This window comes from Trachemys scripta, chromosome 5 (assembly GCF_013100865.1).
Source record: "Trachemys scripta elegans isolate TJP31775 chromosome 5, CAS_Tse_1.0, whole genome shotgun sequence".
Classification (NCBI taxonomy): Eukaryota; Metazoa; Chordata; order Testudines; family Emydidae; genus Trachemys; species Trachemys scripta.
Genome location: NC_048302.1, coordinates 113343966 through 113367494, shown reverse-complemented (window position 1 = coordinate 113367494; position 23529 = coordinate 113343966). Strand labels below are relative to the sequence as shown.

At 38.7% G+C, this 23529-nt stretch overlaps 1 protein-coding gene across 1 annotated transcript in view; it reads right to left on the bottom strand.

The window, feature by feature from the left end:
• The window catches only part of SLC2A9 (solute carrier family 2 member 9), a 166456-nt gene that overhangs the window by 67477 nt on the left and 75450 nt on the right, over window positions 1-23529 (bottom strand). Inside the window, exons 7-9 of the mRNA XM_034772535.1 lie at window positions 22311-22421; window positions 9134-9235; window positions 4946-5021 (exon numbers count right to left, since the gene is read on the bottom strand). Coding sequence (XP_034628426.1) covers window positions 4946-5021; window positions 9134-9235; window positions 22311-22421 — 289 coding nt within the window. The remainder of the gene's footprint in view (window positions 1-4945; window positions 5022-9133; window positions 9236-22310; window positions 22422-23529) is intronic.

Sequence of the window (23529 nt, the reverse complement as noted above, 5' to 3'; positions counted from 1 at the left end):
ACTAAGAGAATAACAACGATATGAAGGTTTCAGAGTAGCAGCCATGTTAGTCCGTATCCGCAAAAAGAACAGGAGTACTTGTGACACCTTAGAGACTAAGAAATTTATTAGAGCATAATAAATATATGAAGTGTCATGCAAACAAAAGGTATTGAAAATATAGTAGTCTGAAATTATATTTGTGCTGGAATTACTATGTAACACTTTCATCCTCTTATTAATTTTACTGAGGGAATTACTCTTTCATTTTACTATTCATTTAAACACCTGCTGAGGCCTTATGGAAAACTTTGAACAACTTTCTATTAAGAAGAAATTCTGTATCCATCTCTTATTGTTTTCTTCATCTCCATTTTTTAAACAGACACATGCATAAAGGCAGATCCTCTGTTTCCATGGAGTTCATCTGCTCCTCCTGCTTATTCTCTATCTGAATCCACAGTTCTCTTTTTATGATATCATCAAGTCTACAGACACTAAAAAGGATCTCATATAAAAGGGACACTACTGCAATATGAAAACCCAAGAAATTTGGGACTAGACTGTTCAAGGCAAACAACACTGATTCCCTTCCAAATATGCATTATGGGGCAAATCTTGACCTGGCTGGTACTGCAAGGTGAACATAGCCACTTTCAGATGAGTCCATGCTTCAGAAATGCTGCCAGTTGGCACAGGAGTCCATTGGATGGGCCAGAGTAGATATGCAGTGCGGTCCCCTTTTCTGGTGCTTTAAGCATCCTCCACTCCTACCTAGTGCCTGCTGTGACCATTAGTATATGTGCTAACAATCTAGGATTGGACAACCATCCCTAGCCACCAGACCACATATGTGGATCTTCTCTGTACCTCAGCCCCTCTATTTTAATACTTAAACACTGTTGCTTACATGTGGAGAAGGAGCACTCTCTTTATAAGCCTTCCCTCCTTGTGTGGTAGCACAGAGAGGACAGGAAGTTACCTCATCAGTGGTTCTTTCATTATGCTGTTGGATCAAATAATTCAGGGCAATGTGAACATACGATTCAGCAAATATATTGTAGTATAACAGTGTCCTGCTGTTTAATCGCTCTAAGCTTTAAAAGAAGAGTAGAAACTTCCTGCTTCCATGGTTAGATTACAAAAAACATGGCTGGCTCCATTTTTAAATAAAAATGCAAAGTGAAAATTCTTCAGGACCTGACTGTGCTACCCTCACTGCCACAGAGTAGTCCCTTGCTCAGTGAGTAGTCCAGTTGATTTCAATGAGACTACTCACAGAGTTAGGTACCACTCAGTATATGGGTTGTACAATCAGGATATCTGTGTCCGTTTTTTTCCTGTTTAGGCATGCAGGTATAGATTCAGCGTCAGCCCCCACAAAATCATGTACAACCATCACTGAAGTTAATGGGAGTCTCACACACTTAAACCAGGGATGACTTTGGTAAACAGCAAGCAGTAGAGCTGGATTTGAAGTATTAAGGGCTAAATTTTGACTTGGACTACACAGCTATGAAGGATAGTAAAGGTAGTTGGAACCTCCATTACACCTTTGCAAAGGCTACCCAGACCTTGTAACTGGGCAAGGAGATAAAAGAATGGACTGCTACATGCTTGTTTACCACCTTGTAGGCTAAGAGGACGGGGTCAGGGAATGGGTAGAATCTGAGCTCTATTTTCCAATACACTAGCCAGCAGAGATATGCCAGAGCAAGGGTGCCATAATTTACTGCTGGCATAAACTGGCAGCAAATTGCTATTTCCCACCACCCATAGACAAAGGGAAATCGGGAAGGGAATTGGCTATGGCACAATCCCTCCTGCAGCCTGTGCTCAGGCAAACTCAAGCCTAAATTATGAGAACTGAAACCTCATTATTAGGATTGCAACCATATGTGTCTCTCTCAAAGTAGATCTGATAACTGCATTAAAAATTTCAAAAAGTTATGCCTCTGTCTTATGACAGGGACAGATGTGGATGTTCTACTTTTTAGTTACACTTTTTTTAGGTTAACAATATATGCTAGGTTTTCTTTTATTATGAAATATGGCTAATAATGGAAGCTAATTTCCATTTCTGAAAGAAAAATGGTCCCTGACAGACCAAAGCAATACAAAAATTCTGGACTTGTCCAGATAGACTAAAGGATAGCTGATCACAGAGGCAGTTTCACTGTGGGCAAATCTGGCCTCATTAAACTCAGCTGAAGTGCTGCCAATGATTTCAATGGGAACATCATATTACCTGGGGCAAGATCCCCCCAGTTCACTCCCTCCAGACTGGGAAATTAAGCTACAAACTTCTGCAATTCACAGGTTTGACTTTAGTTCAATAATTGCTGTCTTGTTCTCTCAGAAGCAAACACAGGGTTAACCAATGACCGGGCACTTCTCATGAAGCAAAGTATTATTCGGTCAAATCAAAACCATTACAGAAAAAATATTTCACGCAAACAACAAATAGCTTATACACATGTCTAGCTTACCAGGTATCACCCAGCCTCCACATGGAGACTCTGGATCAAGTGTGAAAATAACCTTTCTCCTCAGTCAGGGTGGTCACTTTATATGGCTTTCAGTTCTTTATTTGTCTGGCCTCGTGAACCACGTTAAACCAGTATATGTAATTTCCCACCCCGGGATGAAACTTCTTCAGACTTATTACCTGCCTTAGGGATGTGCATTAATTATTCCCTAGTGATTATAGTTCCTGAGGAAACATTTTAGCACCCCTATTGAGTCAGGAATATAATCCCTAGCCCATAAAGACACATATAACATTTATAAAGTTGGAATATTCATAGAATATTGTATCATGTGCTGATAGCATCTATCACAGTCACCATATTTTCCCCAGCAATTAATGTATTTGACTATATCGGAATGGTAGATGGGTTGGTTGTAAAGAAAACACAGTATTATGTTTTCTTCCTTTAAAAACAGAAACAGAAAACACAATAGCAAGAAGAGTGCTGTAATTTTAAAGATTTTCTATAGGAAGCAGTCTGTTATAATGAATAGAAGTTTCAGTCTTGCATACTTATAGATGTATTGCCTCAACACAAGCACAAAATGCATTAGAAAATCCTGACTGGCTGCAATGAAGGGATAAAAGCTAAGTGAACAAAAATAGAATCTATCATAGGGAACAAAGACAAAAAGAGGAAAAAGGAAAAAATGGGGAAGGATTTATTTTAAAAGGTTGAACTGTGATGTACATTTGAAGTTTTGAAAACTGGTGAAATATCTTATAGGGCTGGCCTAAATTACTCTTCAAATTTGTTTCTATGGGGCTTTTTGGAAGGCAAATAAGTAGAGGTTACAAGTGTTCATACTTATTTACAGGAGTAAAACTATTTTTGTGTATTTAAAAGGAGAATTGGCAAGAAGTTTAAAGTCACCACTTGACCTTTCAAGCCTATCTGGTTGAGAACTGGCTCTAATTTCAAAATGCCTTTTTTTAAAACCCAGCAATCTGTTGCTGAGAATTTTGTTTTAAACATGAGGAACCTGGGCAGAATTGAAATTTGCCCTTACAAAAGCACTAGGGGATTTCATGATGATTTGCATCACGGGTTTCAGTGCCAGGGTTGGGTGGGGCTAGAAAGAACAGTCTTCAAGGGACTTCTACTCTCTACTGCTCCCGGGCTCCCACACAGATAGGGAGCAGGGCAGGAACTTTTCAGTTTTTTCAAGTTAGTTTGGTCCCATCCATATATCAGTCAGTGAAGCTCAGAAAGCACGGAAGGGGACTGGCACAGATTAGTGGCATAGTCCTTCCCCTAGAAGCATTAGGAAACTAGGGAGGAACTTGTGAGTCCGAGTCATAGCTTCATGGTCTTTTCCTGAGGTGTCATGGATATCTAACACCTCTCACTCAGAGGGTGGAGAGGGGGGGTTTCAATATTACAGTTTAGCCCTATTTTATTATAGGATTCACAAAAAACAGTATGCTGCCTTTTCCAGTTGTCTTCCCAGTAGTAGTTAAATAATAAAACACCACCCCCAAAGACAAAAGTGGCCTAAGTAAGTAATGATGATAATGACAACAATGATGCACAAGCAAGGAAACTAAATAGAAGAATCACGTTAAATTTCATCTTCATTAAAAAGAAAGGAGAAAAAAATGTTGGATAAAACCATGGCAGAAGTGATGGGGACAGAAATGTTTTCAGATTTATAACAGAACATATATGAAGGAAAAGCAGTTCATTTCCAGCCCTCCCCCCCCCCCCCCCGACAACTTTTTTGTGAAAAACAGTTCGTTACAGAATCTTTGGGGAAAAAAACCACACCTCGTTTTAGTAGCACATATTGTACATGAACTATGCTCTGGTTAAATTCCTCTTTCTGCACCTGCAAACAGATGCTATCAAAATTAGTTACTTGCTAATTCACAGGGCCAGATTCTGTTCTCAGTTAAATTGATGTAATCCTGGAGTAACAATGTTTAAGTCAATGGAGTTGTTCCAAAGTTACACTGATGTAACTGGTAATCTAGTTCATTATGTGTCAGTGTTTCTTAATACTTCTACCGAAACCCCTGCTCCAATGAGTCCCAGAGTTTATTGTAATAAGACTGAAAACTAAGAATATACAGTATATAAAGTTGTATCTATTGCCATGAAGAAGCCTAATAATCCTGACAGAACCCACACAGAGAACGAGTGAGATGTCATTATTTGCACACTATCAACATACTAATCCGAAGGCATCAGATTCAAATTAATTAAGTCTATATAGAGTTGACATGCAATGGGGAACCAGAAACATTATCAACAGGAGACTAACCTTTTTGATCATCTTCTTATACAAGGCGCACACACACACACACACACACACACACACACAAACCCCTGCCACACACATAGCAAAGTCTAATGCAATGTCACTTCAATGTGCATGTTTTAGTGTTTGGTGCATGGAGAAATGACATACAAAAACATGAAAAAAAATTACTTACCTGGGCCAATGCAAAATGATGCAATTACTGCAAGAATGCAAAATATACTGAGATAGGGGAGCCAGTATGCATGATTCTGGAAAAAACACAACCACAAAAAAAATAACCCACACTAGCAATTCTTATGTCAAATGCATAATCAATAATAAGAAATCACATGGAATACAAAATATTCTTTACATTCTTTCCATAGATTAGGGTTTATGCCAAGAGTTAGTCTTAGAAATCAGTGTTCCTGAAATATTTATTAGACAATTTGTATTAAAAATTAAAATTTGGAATCTATACAGCGAAATGTCAAGAGGTCTGCTGCATTGAAGAAGCCACATATATTGAAAAAAAACTCATAACTTCTTATGCTGCAATTCAAGCCAAGCTGTGAAAGAGAGTTTCCTTGTCACAAATTCTGCTTAATCATGTTCCCCAGAAGTCTCTGCCATATTAATGAAGGCCAGTATGGCAGCTTTTTTAAATGACAAAGTTAATCTTTGTGAAGGATGGACTAAATACATGGCTCTCAATGGAACGGAGTTCTGTTCACCAGAAGCTTGGATTGGGTGACAGGGGATGAATCGCTTGATGATTATCTGTTCTGTTCATTCCCTCTGAAGCACCTGGCATTGGCCTCTGTCAAAAGACAGGATACTGGGCTAGATAGATCTTTAGTCTTATCCAGTATGGCCTTTCATATGTACTAAGCTTAAAACAATATACAACCGGTGTAGTCAAACAGGTTGGGATATTCAACCACATCCTGAAATTGTAGACAAACAACCCAATGGATCGGATTCTGTAGTAAAGGAAAGTTTTGTATGGAAAAGGACAGCCACAGGATCAACCCCATAGATCAGTGGTGGGAAACCTGTGGCCCACGGGCCGCACACAGCCCATCAGGGCAAGCCGCTGGCAGGCTGCCAGACCATTTGTTTACATTTGCTTGGCTGCTCGCAGCTCCCAGTGGCCAGGAACAGCGAACCACGGTCACTGGGAGCTGCAGGCGGCCGTGCAACTGTAAACAAGCGATCTGGCAGACTGCCAGGGGCTTGCCCTGATAGGCTGTAGGTTGCCCACCACTGCCATAGATTGTACATGGTTTTATAAGTCTCCAGGTATGTCTACACTTCGAGCTGGAAGTGTCAATTCCAGCTCGAAGAGACGTATGTGCACTAGCTCTGATCAAGCTAATGTGCTAAAAATAGAATGTAGCCTCAGCAACGTGAGCGTTGAGAGGGGCTAGGTGCCCAGGGTACATAACTAGCATCTTGCATGGGTACATGCTCAGGGAAATTAGCCACTCGTGCTGCTGCAGCTACACTTGATTTTTAATGCTTTAGTTTAATCAGATTTAGTATGGGTATGTCTCCTTGAGCTGGCATTTACATCTCCAGCTTACAGTGTAGACACAGCCAGTGTATTCTTCCAAAGTTCCATACTTCTCTTTCTATTACAGATTATGTGGTTTTGTAAGGAATTCATTTTGTCTACAGAAAACTAAGTGAAGCAACAGCAATACAGGTAAAAAGTAATCAAAAGGAACTGACTAAGATTAAAAAGAAGAGCTTAAAGGAAAGTAACATTTGATTCAATAGGATCTCTAAATTATATGAATTTTCCCTCTAGCTTCAAATACTGAGAGAGAATTCTATTGAATTGCCAGGCCACAGTCCATGATTCATCTATGTAATGCTGAATAATAAAGCCCCTTGATTTCCCCCCCACAGTCCTGTGGTCTCATCTTATTTCTCAGAAAATTTTGAATAGCAGAATGTTACAGTGAGGTTGCATATTACTAAGTCTTTGTTACTTTTACAAAATATGAAGATATATTTACTTACAGTATCTGAAGCATATTCATAACTATACTTGTCGATATAAATGACTCATGTACAGGTTCAAACAAAAAAGTACTATACTGGTTTGTTTCTTTTTAATTTGTTTATTCATTTACTCACTAACTCGCAAAATATGACAATATGTCAAGGCTTTCCTTGGCATTAGTGTGAATTCATAAAGTTATATATTTATCAGAGAGGAGCTCAAGTTGGATCCAAACACAGATCTAAACTTCTTAGCCCCTTATACAGAGAGGACACAGGTGCAAATTCAGAACCAGATACAATTTTCCTCTGAGTTCAAGGCTGCATGCATCCTGGGTTCTTGGTTCACACTTATATCTAATACTTAATGCATAACGGACCAGATATTCAGCTAATGTAAACTGATGTCGCTCCACTAAAATCTAACTTACAGTCAATGGAGTATCATCACTGATTTACAACAGCTGAAGATCTAGTCCAATTAATTTAAACACATCATATTATGTATTAAAGGGTTTGGAAAAGCCTACTTTTCAGTCAGCTGATAACAAAACTTGCAGCCTTATATTTTATGTGTCTTATGTTTGTGCTAACAACCTTGGTTTTATGACCTAGTCTGTAAAGTACAGTTTTATTGTTTCATACAGTTGACAATATGGTAAGTGCTATTCAGATAGTTCACAGATTCATAGAGTTTAAAGCCAGAAGGCACCATTAGATCACCTAGTCTGACCTCTTGTACAACACAGGCCCTTAAATTTCACCCATTTACCCTTATACTGAGCCAAATAACTTGTCTTCGGCTAAAGCACATCTTCCAGAAAGGAATCCAGTCTTTATTTGAAGACATCAAGAGATGAAGAATCCACTGCTTCCTGTGGTACTTTATTCCACTGGTTAATCACCCTCGCTATTCAAAATTTGTGCTTTATTCCCAATTTGAATTTGTCTGGCTTCAGTTTCCACTAGCTCTTGTTATGGTTTTACTACATTCACACACTATACATACATTGACTCTGAGTGTATGTCTACACCACACAGTAAGGTATAATTATAGCTCGAGTGAGCATACCTGTGCTAGCCATAAGCTAGCTAGTGCAGGTACGCTAGCGGTGAAGAAACAGGAGCATAGGAAAAGAACCCAAGTATGTACCTGGTCCCTGGTGGGATTTTACTGGGGTAGGTAGCCTGCTCTGAAGCTTGTGTTGCTACATCGTCATTGCTACGATTACCTTCACTAGCTAGATTAAAGCTAGAGCAGGTATACCTACCCACAGTATAATTACACGTTGGTTTCCAATATAGACATACCGTCAGTGGCTCCCTTTGTATCAACTCAAGCAAAGAAATAGGATACTGCAGTCAGATAAATGGTTAGGCTCATTTTAGCCGCTGTTCTAAAGACAGAGAGATCTTGACTATAGCCAGCGGAAGAACAACTTGCTGATCATCAAAAGCAGACTGTTCCAACCTATCAGAACTCTACTTTTCAGGCCCCAGGAACAAAAGAAATCTGTATGTGATAATGCACACAAACAGAGGACAAACAAGGCAGACAAACTGATTTCCTTTCAGTGTTACAGTTTGTTTAATAACCTTCTTCCAATCATTTGACATAATCACTTGCGAAGTAAATGCTAACCCTGCATCTCCATGCCAGTTGCTTCCTTCCAACAAATAATGAATCTTCACCTTTTGAGTCAAAATAGCTGAACTGAATTTCAAAGCTACAGTTGCACTGGAATGTTTTCTCCCCCGGGAGTCTTCTGTTTGAATTTAACCTTTTGCTTTTTTTAAAAAATCACCAGTAAACAGAAGGCACATAGAGAATGCAAGCAATTTCAAGAAGATATACACCTCTATCCCGATATAACACGAATTCGGATAGAACGCGGTAAAGCAGCGCTCCAGGGGGGCGGGGCTGTGCACTCCAGTGGATCAAAGCAAGTTCGATATAACGTGATTTCACCTATAATGCAGTAAGATTTTTTGGCTCCCGAGGACAGCGTTATATTGGGGTAGAGGTGTATACAGTTTTACAGCAAAAATATGAAGTGTTGAATGCAGCGTATCTCAACCATAGGCAAAATTATCCTCTCAAATCTGCTTGCATGAAACTCTCACTTGGTAAGAAATGAATGAGACAATCTTTTAGATCACATTACAACTAACAATCGCACTTTGAAATAATTAAGTTTATGATTAAGCAGAAGATAGAACTTCAAATCTCCATTTCAGAATAGGCCATCATTTAAAGTTCATCAAAAGTTGGAATGGTCCACAGAAGGAATCTGAAGCCAAGAAGTACTATATACCTGACATTTAAAATAGAAAAATGACAGAGAATAATTATGTAATGAATATACTGTACCTGTAAAGTCAGGGATACTGTAAGTATTGTAAAGAAGATGACCATCAAACCAAAACCTCCGATAAGTAGAGGTCTACGTCCAAGCCGTTCAACAGCTAAGCCCTGAATAAGAAGAATTAGTATTTTACTTTCCTGAAGAACCAGTAGACCTTTGTTAATTAACAAAATTCTTACAGTGAAGTGTTAGGTGCTATGTAAAAACCAGAGATAGTAACAATTAATTTCATTTTGTTAATTCTCAGCTACAGTGTGTTCATAATTACAGTCAGATTACATCATTTGACATCTTTTGGAAAACGGGTAATTGTAATATTCAGCCTTGCTCATTAAAAATAGAGCAAATAAGTAATATTTAGTTGGGTTAATTTTTTTTCCCTACAGAACCATAATAAGATTATAGATGGAAGAATGTGAAACTTGTAATTGATTGTCTTAAAGTGCAATGGTGTAGGTTCAATTTCCATTAGTGAAGTGGATATCAAATAAATATGTTTAACTTTTCTTACATAACAGTTACTTTAATTTGTATGATCAGACAAAGGGAATACAAAGCTATGAATCATAAAATCTCATTCAAACGTGGCATAGATACACAGAAACCTGTGCATTCATGCACCTTTTCATTTATTTATGTTGACTACTTTGCAGACAAAGGAACTTAATTAAAAAAATTACATAAAATCAGAGTATATCTCTAAAGAGGAACATGATAAAAAGAGCTCTAAAAAGTGTTAGTATAAAATAATTTGATTTTCCTAGATTCATACACTTCAAGTAGATGAGTGAGATACATTTTAGACCAGACACGTCAGAACATTTTCTAACATACTATTCCCACCAATAATTACTAATTAAAATCGCTTTATGAAGAAAGGGTAACATTACTTGAAATCTAAAAAGTATGTGTCAAATAACTTCTTCAGATGATTTTAAAAAGGTAGAATCAAATATTTAATTTCCAGGTAAATAGTTACCTTGGACTAAAAGCCTGAGTTCAAGCATCACCCATGCGAAAGGTAAAATGCAGAAATGAAATGAATTCTAGATTACATGGGGCTCCATGGTGGTTTGCAGCCATGGAATTCCAGGAAGAGTTGTGTTATAGGAAGGCACGTGTCTGTAGATGTGGAAGGGGAGGACATCACTTGTGCAGTGGGTACTATCTCCACAAATTTAGCTCTGCTAGTTGTTACGGAAGAGGCATGGGGGTTGCAGTCACCTTGCTTCCTATTCCTCCTCACCCTCTTTTGGAGAAGCTAAAGCCAAAACTGGGGATAGCCTGGGGCATTCTTTGGGTATGTCTACATAGCTAAGAAAAGCCCAGAGCTGGTCTGTACCAGTTGACTTGGGCTCACAGGGCTTGGGCTGCAGGGCTGTTTCATTGGTCTGTAGAATTATAGACTCGGGCTCGAGCCCAAGATCTGGGACCCTCCCACCACACAGAGCCCAGGCTCCAGTCCAAAAGTCAACGCAGCCATGAAACAGCTCAGCAGCCCAAGCCACACAGGCCAGCAGCGGATTTTTCTTTGATGTGTAGACATATTCTGAGTGGCCCAATATTTCATGGACTGCCAATATGCTCCATTGGTTCCCTCCTCTCATTGTTGTGCACCCATGCAAGACAGAACACATAATACTACAGCACCTTCCATCTTAGGATCGCAAGGTGCTTTGCAAATATGAATGAACTGAACCTGTGAGGCATGTAATTCCTAACATCCTTATTTTATGGGGGAGAGGGAGGAGGCACAGAAAAGCTGAGGCGAAATCTTCAAAAGTGTCCACTAATTTTGGGCGCCACCTGAGACATTTATGGTCTGATTTTTCAGAGACACTGAGTACCCATTCATAGGCCCCAATTTTCCATTAAATATGAGCTCTGCTCGAGCACAGGTGACAGTGGCAGTGGCTGCCTGCAGCTCCATGATCACCAGCCCCAGCAGAAGTTAGAGCAGCAGGAGGCCAACTTTAACTCTGGCCACTGGAGCTCACACCAGCAGAGAATCTGCCATAGTGGAGCCTGGCTCCATCACAGCCCCACCCCCGCACACCTCCCAACCCTCCCTTACACTGGAAGCATGTAGGGGCAGCTGGTGTAGGATATGTAGCACTAAGTGAACTTAGCAGACCAAAGAAACTAACCCATGTAGACTTTATGGCCAGAAGGGACCACTATAATCACCTAATCTGACCTCCACAACACAGGCCACAGAACTTCATTAGCAGTGGAGAGAATTATCCTTCCCTATTGCACAAGTAAACACACTCAAGCCGAGTAACTGTGAGTCAAAACAGAGGCACCCTATTGTAGAGGTATTTGGAAAATTTTAGCCCAAGAGATTTTCCCAATCTCACACAGCAAGTCCTTGGCAGAGCTGGGAATAGAAGACAGCTCTCTGTGCTTCAACTAGTAGACCGTGCCCTAAGGACTTGATCCTGCAAGGTGCTGAGCATGTTGGCCCTGATCTAGCAAAGCACATGCTTCACAATGGGACTACTCATGTGTTGGAAGTTAAACAGATGTGTAAGTGCTTTGCTGGACCCGTGCCAGAGCACTCAGCCCCTTGCATGATCCTGGTCTAGCTCCCCTATGCAGGGAAGTCCCCATAATACAGTCTGTGGTGACCAAACAGGAGAGAGTTAATTACCTTTATATAACTCTTTCCCCCTCTGGGTAATTCTGATTCCAATAATGAAGTCACAGAAAACACCAATGCCTGTAGCTAAACAGAACATGCCAGAAAATTTCACAGAGAGAGTAAAAGAATTTTAAAAGGTAAAAAAATGTATTTCTTTGCTGAATGTCTCCCATAGTATGATAGGAATATGTTCTGAACGTCCCTGCCTGAGGGTGGCTAGGGGAAGGTCTACCCTAGAAAGTTTTGCTGTTTTAACTATACAGATAATACCAGCTTACTGTTGACAGTATGGAAGTGCTTATCCCAGTGTAATTTATGCCTCTTTGGAAACCAGCATAAACGATGCTGGTAGAAGCACAGTTATACCAACATAACTACTTCTACACTACGGCTTTCAGCAGCATAGTTAAGTTGGCAAAAAAAAAAATAAAAAAAATCACACTCCTAATTACATAGCTATACGGGTACAAACTTTTTAGAGTAGATCGGGCTCAGTTTTCATTTCAGCTTTGCAGTTCACCACAATAAACCAAAATGTAAATCATTATTGCCTTAAAACTAGAACCCAGATGAACTTGTAGGAAGGAAGTCATGAACAGAATTAGAGAGAATGTTATAATTAATTAATTAATTAAGTAATTTATGGAGCAAGTGAAAAGAAGTGTTATTCATTTGTAAGAGTGAGAATGGTGTTATCTTTTAAAACAGAATTCCTCTGTTAAACTGGATTCTTCTGTTAAACTGTCATACAAACCATGCACAGAGTCTGTCCCTCGGCATAAGGTGGTCATCTATAAAGCACAATGGAAACTGGTGCAAAATAAGACACAAGACAATTAAAAACTAGCTTCAGTTTTTCTCTGTACCTCTTTTTCCTTGAAAGTATTTACAAATACTTCTCCTGCCATATGTCAATCCTGGAGGTGTATTTTTATTTTCAAGTTAAATAAATGTCATGCTACTGTAGTTTCAGTTGTGGACTGTGCTTGGATATGGTCATGCTTCAGAAGTCATGTCTACAGTTCAAGTTATTTTGGATTCCAGCACTATTTTCATTCATTTTACTTTCATCTTTGGATTGTTCTAGTTATTTTAAGTAATAAGATGAAGAGGTTTTTATTATTTTAAATAGCAAAAGAAACTGGTTTGGGCTTTACCTAAGGATTTAAATTTTTTATATAAATAAAATAGGACTATAATGACATAGAAATGACAAGTTACAATTTCATGCTATATTTTAAACTTTTGTCCCCTTTTGAATCTAATAAGCAATAGCCACTCTAAAATTTGAACATTATAAAAACTTCTGATAGTTTCAGTGTCTGAGACTTGAATATATAAAATGCTGAACAATTCTGTGAGATGTTGCCAGCCCTCAATTACCAGTAAAGAGCCAGTCTTGAAAACATTTATGCACATGGATAACCTTGTTCTGGTAGGACATTTGTTTATGGTTGTGAGAGATGAGAAACATGTTGAACAGAGCTGGATGAAGATTGCCCTTTCTACAAGTTGTTGGTGATTGGATGCTTTGCAATGCATTTGACATAACTGGATTTCTTAATTTTAATATAGGAGTTGGTGGTGGTTGTGAATGGGAAACCTTCTCTGTTACACAACATTGTGTTTTTGTACTGTAATAGAGAAAGGGTATGAATGTCACTGTGACACAAAGGAAACTAGGGGTATGAGCAAAGATTTCATACAAGGAGCAATCTAAGAAACAGCCAAGATTAGGTTGAAATTTATGGCAGTTACATGAATAATAAAGCAAACCCCAGGAAGGGGGTTAAGTTTGGACCATTTTGTGTATGTGTGTGTGTGTACGCACATACCCACAGTGTTACAAGCAGACTGGGAGTGGCACCAAATCCTTACATCCTATATAAAAGTTTAATATTCTCTTAACTAAGAAATCATTTGACTCTTCCCTAATATTGATTGGTTTTCAATGGGAAAAAATAAAACAATGGAAAGGAAGCAAAACACAACTACACCAAAGCATTGTTTTCACAGTCTGGTATATGGTTTACCATGTTTTTTCACACTACATATTTGTTATTACACCTCTACCTCGACAGAACGCTATCCTCGGGAGCCAAAAAATCTTACCGCGTTATAGGTGAAACCGCATTATATCGAACTTGCTTTGATCCACCGGAGTGTGCAGCCCCGCCCGCCCCGGAGCACTGCTTTACCGCGTTATATCCGAATTCATGTTATATCGGGTCGCGTTATATCGAGGTAGCGGTGTATTTCTATTTATAGTACGGTAATACTTCCTGAATTTCCCATTCCCCTTGTTGATCCCAATGCTCCACTGAAATTAAATAGAAAGCTAAACAAGGTCTCAACAAATAAATAAAAAGAAAGTCATAGATGTTATTGAGCTTGTTATGAGTTATTACATGTTTCACTGGTAAAGAATGCTATAGTTAAGATAACATACAGACTTTGATGATAAGACCCTCTTTTGACAGATGATAACTTGCTCAAAAGTTACAGAGGGTCCTTTAAGACTAACAGAAGTATTGGGAGCATAAGCTTTCCTGGGTAAGAACCTCACTTCTTCAGATGCAAGTAATGGAAATCTCCAGAGGCAGGTATAAATCAGTATGGAGATAACGAGGTTAGTTCAATCAGGGAGGGTGAGATGCTCTGCTAGCAGTTGAGGTGCCTCTGGAGATTTCCATTACTTGCATCTGAAGAAGTGAGGTTCTTACCCATGAAAGCTTATGCTCCCAATACTTCTGTTAGTCTTAAAGGTGCCACAGGACCCTCTGTTGCTTTTTACAGATTCAGACTAACATGGCTACCCCTCTGATACTTGCTCAAAAGTTGTTAATTAGCAAAACCCACTTAGATGTTTTTGAGTTACTCTGTGTGAAAAATGTTTCTACCAGATTTAAAGCATTTATGGTTCTGCATTCACCATTTATCTGTATTAGGAACATTTCTCAAACCAGTAAAAACTGGTAGAAATCTTTTTGTACCTTAAACCACTGTATATGGCATAAAAGGAAATTCTACATGTGTTCACCCATGATTACAAAAAAAGTGCAATGGCTTCCTACTACTGGATTGTGCTACCTGCCAAATAGTACAAAATATAGCACTTCGCTGTGAGATGAGCACACATACGGGAAGGAGGAGTTGTGGTGGTTCCTGTGATTAACATAACTCTGAAGTTCTTGACTTCTATGCAATTAATACTGCAACCTTAAAATTCCATTGATGTAACTTTTTTCAGGTAGCAATACAACTTCATATATCATCAGTCAATAAGGGAACTATGTTCTGTATCACAGATCACACACAACTACCTTCTGACTGACAACTCCTTTGAATAAATACACAGTTAAAAAAACAACTGCCAATCACTTCCACTTGAGTCAACTGCAGAGACTGGTGTTAACATAATGAAATCAGAGCATATTCAAAAAATCTGAGCATGTTTATGTGGTGAAAATGATTATATTGAAGTGGAATTGCAAACAGGTCCCAATTCTGTAGTTCTTATGGTAGGTTCCTGAATACTTCATTTCAAATTTTCCCCAACCTCCAAGTTTTATTAAGAAAACTCCCAATTATACTCTCTTAATATCTTAAGACCTGCTATTAAATACGCTCTACTACTTTTCAATATTAAAATGATCATTATTTATATTCCTTTTTTCTCCTGACATGCTTCTGACTGATACTGTCCTGAATAAGAGCTTCTCTTTAGATTCAGACTCATGTGATTAATGTGACTTGCCAGTTCTGTGCTATTTCCATCTTAAGCAGTAGGATTAAGTAGATAATCAAATCTACATCACTCTGATGTCTATTTATCATTCAGGGTACAGTCACTTGACCAAGAAAAGAGTAATAAACAAACCAGAGAGGTGGATTTATAGTTCTACTTATAGCCCCTTTATTCACAGCACAGTCATTTCTCCTATAGCATGAACCATCCTGTTGCAAAAAGAAACAAAGAATCAGGCCGCCTTTATTTAGGTACCTAAATATGGATTTAGACGGTTAGCCTGAGGCACCCAGTTTGGGCACATCACACTTTAATAAATATATGCCCTGCTTGGCTCTTGCATCAACTTGGGTGAGTATGTTCTTATGCCCTCATATGACAACTTGTTGAACATTTCCTTCATTCAGCACCCTACAGGGGGCTGTCAGCAACTGATGGCATTGGTCTATAGATTCAGTCTGATCAGTCAAAAGGTCGTCAGCAGAGGAACACCTCCTGAAGGAGGTCCATTGGATTCCCTTTGTTGAATATCTTTTAGGCATGCTGAAGTCTCCATCTGTTTCACTTGGTCTATCTTTGAGGTTTTTGGGACCACTCTCTGTCTTTCTAACCCTGTATACAAGAGCTATTTGTAAGGGTAAATGGAGCATGATTCAAGGAACTGGAACAAGACTCTGGAGACATGAATTCTATTCCTTGCTTTCATATTGACTGACCGTCTGACCTGGGGGAAATTGTTTAACCTCTCTTTGTCTCAGTTTCACCATCTGAGAAACTGGAATAATGCTGCTTCTCTCCTGTGAGATCTGCAGATGAAAAACACTGCATAAGAGCTAAGTACTATTATAGTACTCCTTCCTCTCATCCCATTAAACTATGGTTTTGGCAAGTGACCCCTTTTGGTGATGAGGTGGTTGGAGGAAATGCTGGGTTTTGCCTTGTACCAGATTACTTTCTTAGGTTCTGTCTACACTGCACACCTTACAATGGTGCAACTGTGCTGCTGCAGCTGCGCCATTGTAAGGTGTCCTGTATGGTCGCACTTTACCGCCAGGAGAGAGCTCTCCTGGCAACAAAATAAAACCACCTCCAGCGAGAAGTGGTAGCTTTGTTGCCGGGAGCACACTCCTACCAATTAAGCGCTGTCCACACCAGCATCTTTTGCCACTAAAACTTTTGTTATTCAGGGGCATGTTTTTTCATACCCCTGAGCAACAAAAGTTTTAGCGACGAAAGTGCCAGTGTAGACATAGCCTTAGTTAAACTAGAATTTGAAATGGTTGGTTCTTTGTGGTAGATTTCAGTGCTGGCACTTTGGTTTTTAATGAATAGTGTTTGGATTCTTCGTGATAGGTGACCTATATATGGACTGAATAATAAACGAACATACCTTTCAAGAATTTTTCACATAATCTGAGGAATAGTAAATATTTCTTTAAAACTTATACATTATCAATATTCATTTGTATTAGTATCCAAGCACAGCATGTCATGTCTCTGGTTTCAACTTAGCATTCAAGTTTACGAGGCATGATCTGAGACACTATACTGCACAGCACTGAAGCATGCTAAGTTCAAACAGAAGAAGCAGGAGGGCAGCAAATGTGGCAAGGCAAAGAATGAAGCATTGGGACACTCCAGAGAAATAAAACAAAGTTGTGGCAGTTGTATTTCCAACTCTCATTATCAAAAGGGAAAAAAAAGGACCTGACTTCTGAGCCTTAATGGTGGTGGTGGTGCATAGACACAACACAAGCCACCACTGCCTGCCAACATCACCATCAGATGCTTCTCTTGTCCCCTTTACCAGAAGGCCACTACCTCGTCACTCCAATATTAGTTGTTTATAAATATTGGTTTATAAAAAGTGACCTAACAGTCCAGATTACCCTTATTCACATTGAGTAGTATCTTAAACCAGAAATAGTCACATTGACCTCAATATGCATGTGGATTAAGGTACTACTCAGGGTGCGTTAGGTGATCATAATTTGGCACTACATTATTGAGTCCAGATTCTCCATGTAGTAAAAGACAACCACTACATACACATACACATAAATGAATGTCTAATGCTCTTGAAAATTTCCTGGAACGGTAGCTATTTCCCACTACTACAGCATTGCTAGATTTTACATTTGTATGTGGTGTGATACTAAGTATCTTTCAGCTCACAAATTTGCTTCATAAAGATCACAGATAGTTACATTCAAATACTGCAAAATGAGGATGAGCCCATGAATAGAGATTAATTAGTGAATCATTCTTTGAGACCAGAAGAATACAGTGCTTTATGCACTGAATAAATCATTGAATATTCTTTGGCTACCACTTACCACACATATTTCGCAGAGCTTTCATAGGATTAAGCAAAACACATTAAAAGTTTAATCATCTGAAAATTCATGCTATTGAAATGTTATGCGGTCTAAACAAATTAGCATGGCAGCCAATTTAGAAAAGCAAATGTCTGCTTGCACGGGCAATTATTTATAGCTGGATAAAATTATAGATGATGTTCTGCATAAATATTGCTCTTGGATAAAATTAACACGTTTTTTTGTTCCATGGTTAATTTTATTAAGGGGAAAATGCTGTTTTAAAAGGCTGTAAATCTTTTCACAAGTACTCTCTGGGGAAAAAAGCAATAGAGGATATTTTGTAGGGAACTGCTGTAAATTTTTAAAAACCAGTAATACTGACAAAGGATATTTTCTCATTACAGTCTGTATTTATTAGTAAATAATAATAATTGTAAAAGAGTTACTTAGACTTTACAGTATCTTTCATTCCAAAGGATGCCAAAGTGCTTCATAAACAAAGTAAATTCGGCTGGACCACTCAAGTAAATGAAATTATTAATGTGAGTATGCATTGCACAACTGGATCTTTGAATTGTTAGATAATTAATAGTTCATCATGTGAAGAGTCCCTACCTGACTGAAAATGTAAGGGTCATTTAGATAGGGAGAACATGGTAACCAGAGTTTGTATGCGACCTGAAGTTTTGGGTTATCACCCCTACTACTTTATTAAAAGTACCATGGGATATTTAACAAGCACACATGGCTAAAACCACTATTTTTCTACATCTCTAAAAAATAAGAAGAAGAAGAAGAAGAAGAAGAAGCAGTAACTTCAGCAGCACAGTCCTCCATAACATTGAACTAGGACACTGGTTCAGCAACGGCTTAGAATGAAGAATGTCATCGACTATACTGAATCACTGAGACCACTTCCTGCAGCATTTAAATTTCCTTTGGTCTTTCATTCATACTGACCCAGCATGTGCCCCCTGAACTGGTGGGATCATAAGTGCTGGAGCACAAAGTGGTATGGCTGTAGATGTTTCATGAATCATTCTAGACAGGAGTTTCAGTCTGGGAATGAGCCTGGGAACAGTGGTATTTTCAGCAATATTTGCATTTCAATTTTCAAGTTCTCATTTGTTTATGTGACCGTTGGGATTTCTACTCTATAGAAAGAGTGACAGGGCTATAATTAAAGCTTGCTAATAGCTAGCAAGCAAATAGATTAATATAATGTCTATGTATTAATGAGATAATATTTGTAAAGTGCTTTGAAGAGACAGTGCTATAAAGGGGCAAATTAATATAATAATTAAGGCTACAATTTTGTCCCAGAGGTCGCGGAAGTCATGAAATCTGTGACTTACAAAGATCTCCATGACTTCAGCCCTGCGGTTGGGAGCTGCAGGGTCCTGCTGCCTCCCACAGCAGCAGAGAGCTGTGAGATACCCCCGCCGCCTGAGGCAGCGGGCCCCCAAGCTGCCAGCAGCCATGGGCAGCGGGGGGCCGGAGGATCCTGGCAGTTCCCCGCAGCAGCGGCAGGGGGACCCCGCAGCTCCCCGCTGCAGCAGCAGGGCAGAGGGACCCTCGCAGCTGCTGGCCACCACGGGGGGCAGGGGGCACCTGTCGCTCCCCACTGTGGCAGTGACAGGGGGACCCCTGCGGCTCCCTGGCTGCCACAGCGGGGCAGGGGGACCCCGGAGTGCCCAGCCACCTTGGGGAGGGCAGGGGGACCACCACAGCTCCTCACTGCAGTGGTGGTGGCAGGAGGATTCCTGCAGCTCCCCACTACTGGGGAGGGGCAGAGGGACCCTGCAGCTCCCCTCTGCCACGGAGGGGCATGGGTTGTGGGGGCCCCAGAGCTCCCAGCCACCCACAGCTGCCCAGTCCATTCCCATTTTATGATGGATATTTTTAATAAAAGTCACGGACAGGTCATGGGCAATAAAGAAAAATTCCCAGAAGACCTGTTCCTGACTTTTGCTAAAAAATATCCATGACAAAATCTTAGCCTTAATTATAATTATTGTATGTTTGTTTTTCCTCAAGGATCACATCAACCTATTATTACTGGGCTATTATTCCCAGAAGATAAGTTAAAGGGACACTTTCTATTTGAATTTTCTGTTACTGTATTAAGGATATATTGTGAATTGAATGTTTTTTAGATTCTTTATCAAAAATATATATTATGGTTTTTCTTCTCTCCTGTCTGTTGTGTAGACCCAAAGCACTACTACCAAACTCTCAGCTGACTTTTTACACAACAGAGTGCTGCCTGGATAACCTACTGCCTAATTGCATCATGGACCCTCTAATGGCTAGTCCACAAAGAGGATAAAAGTCTACTGTCGCTATCCGACAATGGTGGTAATTCATTAGCTCACTTGGTAGGGACTTTTGTGTTGGTCCTAGGTGCTATTCCAGATGATGATCTGGTTTCAGTTTCAGCTTTGTTGCTACTTGTAAACAGATTCTTTGGGAAGAGTGTGCTTATGAACTCCCATCCAGAGCAAATGCAGGAGAGCGATGCAGTTTGCCATCAACAAAACAGTGAAACTGACCATACATAAAATGCTGGCAAATGCACAAAAACAAACAAACTAGGGGAAAAAGAAAACATACCGCCTTCAATCTCTTCAAACTATAGTAGTATAGTAGTCTTAGGAATTACTTATAACAAGACAAGGTATAACATTTTCAAATGGCAATGTAAAATTCAAGTTGGTGTCCCTTGGAACAGGAACAATAAAATGTGCCTGAGGATTCTTGAAATAAAATTAAGGCTATAAAGCAATGTTTCAGTGCATCTCAAAAGAGCATGTTTGAAGAGTTAGAGATTTCCATACATCAGTATTTCCAGAGGCGCAGCAAGCAGACTGAATATAAAAGAAGGGAATTAAAAATAACCTTGTGGGCATGAGAAACTTACTGAAGAAATCACAGATACCAGGAACTAACTTAGACATATCCATTTCCTGTTAGATATAACAATGTATTCTGAACATGCCCTACAAATTGACAGTATGGAACCCACTGAAAAGACAACAGACCCTATTTATAGAATGGCCTTTATGCCATGGAACCTTCTCCATCTAATTTTCAGTGCTAGAAAACAAAAATCTGCATCCTCCCCATATAAAAATATCTGCCAAATCACTTTTCTGTGTTTATCTTAAACAAAGAAATATTAAAATAAATGTCCCATTTATTTAAAAGTGGGACTGTATCTAAACTGAGATCGTCACAAATCTAAAAATAGATGTGTGGAAAGGTACAAAGATCAAGAGAAGGCTTTTGTGACATTTAAGATTTCCTTATGTCCCATACAATATGAAAATAATGTTGATAGCTTGGTTTAGTATAACATTTAAGAGGCCACAATGCACTTGTTATCCTACTAGGATGGATTTTTTGCCAAGATTGTTTCTCTGACATTTAAAAATGTTTTAAATCCCAACATGGTTATGTAATATTGATGGTATTAGAATATATGCAGATAAAGCTTTAATCAAAAAGTATGAAATTTACCTATGCAGTCAATCTGTTGGTTTGCAATCTCGCATTCCAAAAACATTTAAATATTTTAATTATAATAGTGCAAATAAAAATATGTTTGCACTAACATCAGTCTATTCAACTACTGAAAGTATCTTCAGTTTTATTTTGCCACAATAGTGTATCATGTTGTCTAATCAAGTTTGCTATGGGCGGGGAGGGGAGACAGCACATGGCTACTATTTCTCCGTCAAAAGCTTTATGGGGATTTTTAGCATTTGAATTCAGTATACATTCACGGCACATTATAGATTCTGGTGCTAAAGAGCTTTGTCTTTGCTACCACTGAAGGGGCCAGAAGTGAGATCATGGAACTTTGGATCCCCCACATCATCATCATCACTGCGGTTGTTTTGCTTATCTGTCCCATCACTGTTTAAAATGACAGGCTGGTGTACAAATAAACATTTGCATGTACACCATGAAAGGTGAACATTTTTTGCTTGATATTCATTAATCACTATGGAATAATTGTCATAGCACCACTTTTTGACGGCTAATGAAAGAAGTTACAGTTTCTGAAGTCCAAAATGACTTACCTTTTTACCTAGCCCAACTCCGAGTTGGGATCTTGAGGATGAACTTTTCTCCATGCTCTTCTTTCTGCTCATTTACATGAGCAGTCTTGCAGCTCACTATCTGGATAAACTGGCATACTAAAGCAGTCGCTATGCAGTTTAAATGTCATTCTGGGATTTATACACCCTACACGGTCATGGAAAGTAGGTCTAGAATTGGACTCAACTATGGTATTTTCAAGCTGTTGAACTTAATCATCAATATACGGTTGCTGATAAAGTATTTGAACATGAATAAAGAAATAATAAATCAGTAACATTTATTTATTTCAACATTAAATAAGTAATTTTAAGGGGGTTATTTATCATCAAATGTACACATCTCCAATTTATCATTCAACTTACGGAAGAAACAGCAGACAAAATCTCAACAGTGCTGGTGCTCAAGGTAACGTAAGGGATCAGTTGATGAGTTATCCCAGCTTCACTGAAGATGCTATTTGTGTAGTACCAGATCTATATAAAAAAACAAAATAAATGCTTCATTAGCTGTCATGGTTTGAAAAAGGGGACTTTAACATTTAATTCGAATATATAAACAGAAGACTTAAAAAAAAGCCAAATAATATTGCATGATGAGCTGCCTGAGAGTGTTAAAGTGACTATAAATCTTAAATTGGGGCACATGATGGATGTATAATTTTTTGTTTCTTCACTCACAAATCAAGAACTTTGAGCAAAAAAACGGATAAAACCTAAAAGGCAAATTATAAAAGCTGAAATATAATATTGGGTCTAATACTGTACTTCCTTTTATGCCTTGTGGAGTCACCTGTAATATTTACACCTGTGCATAACAGACTGAAAAGGGGGAGTAAAACACAACCATATCAGAAAACCAGTCTCTTACACCCCCCCCTTGGCAGTATATCACTGTGCTGGCAGTAATCTATACTTGTGCATTATGTATTTGAAGTTGTTTATCGAATCTCTGAGAGTGCTTTGGACCTATAAAGCCAATGAAAGGAAACAAAACCAAAAATCTTCTCTCAACTCCCTTTTTAAAAAATATGCACTAACCAGATATTTGGGATCAAATTGAGTGTTACCTTGCACGCTGTGTAACTCTACAGCATTCAATAGGGGAAAGAAGGTAGCACATAATTTGACTCATATTTAAACACGAGGCAGAGAATTCATATTTTTCATTTTGCTCTCAAAGTTCATGCTACAATATTTAAGTGTTGTGAAAAAAAAATGCAAGAAAATCGAAATCTTGAGATTTAGGGATTTCACTTCAATTTTTGCAAAATGGGTCTGAATTCAAGAAAAAAAAAATCTATGAAATTGCAAGGTTTTCCCATCAACAATATCAAAAGTGTATAGATGTTGAAACACAAAAAAGGAAGCAAGAAAGGTTTCAGATGCCACTTGAACAGGGACTTCTAAATCTCAAAAATACTTGCGAACCAAAACACTGATCTCAATATATTTTGGTTTGGGTCAACTGAAATGTTTAATTTTGATAATTGAGAAACACTGTTTCAATTTTGACATTTATAACTTTCTTGGCAAATTAGCTTAATTTAAAAATGAAGTTGTTTTGAACCAGAAAACCAAAAAT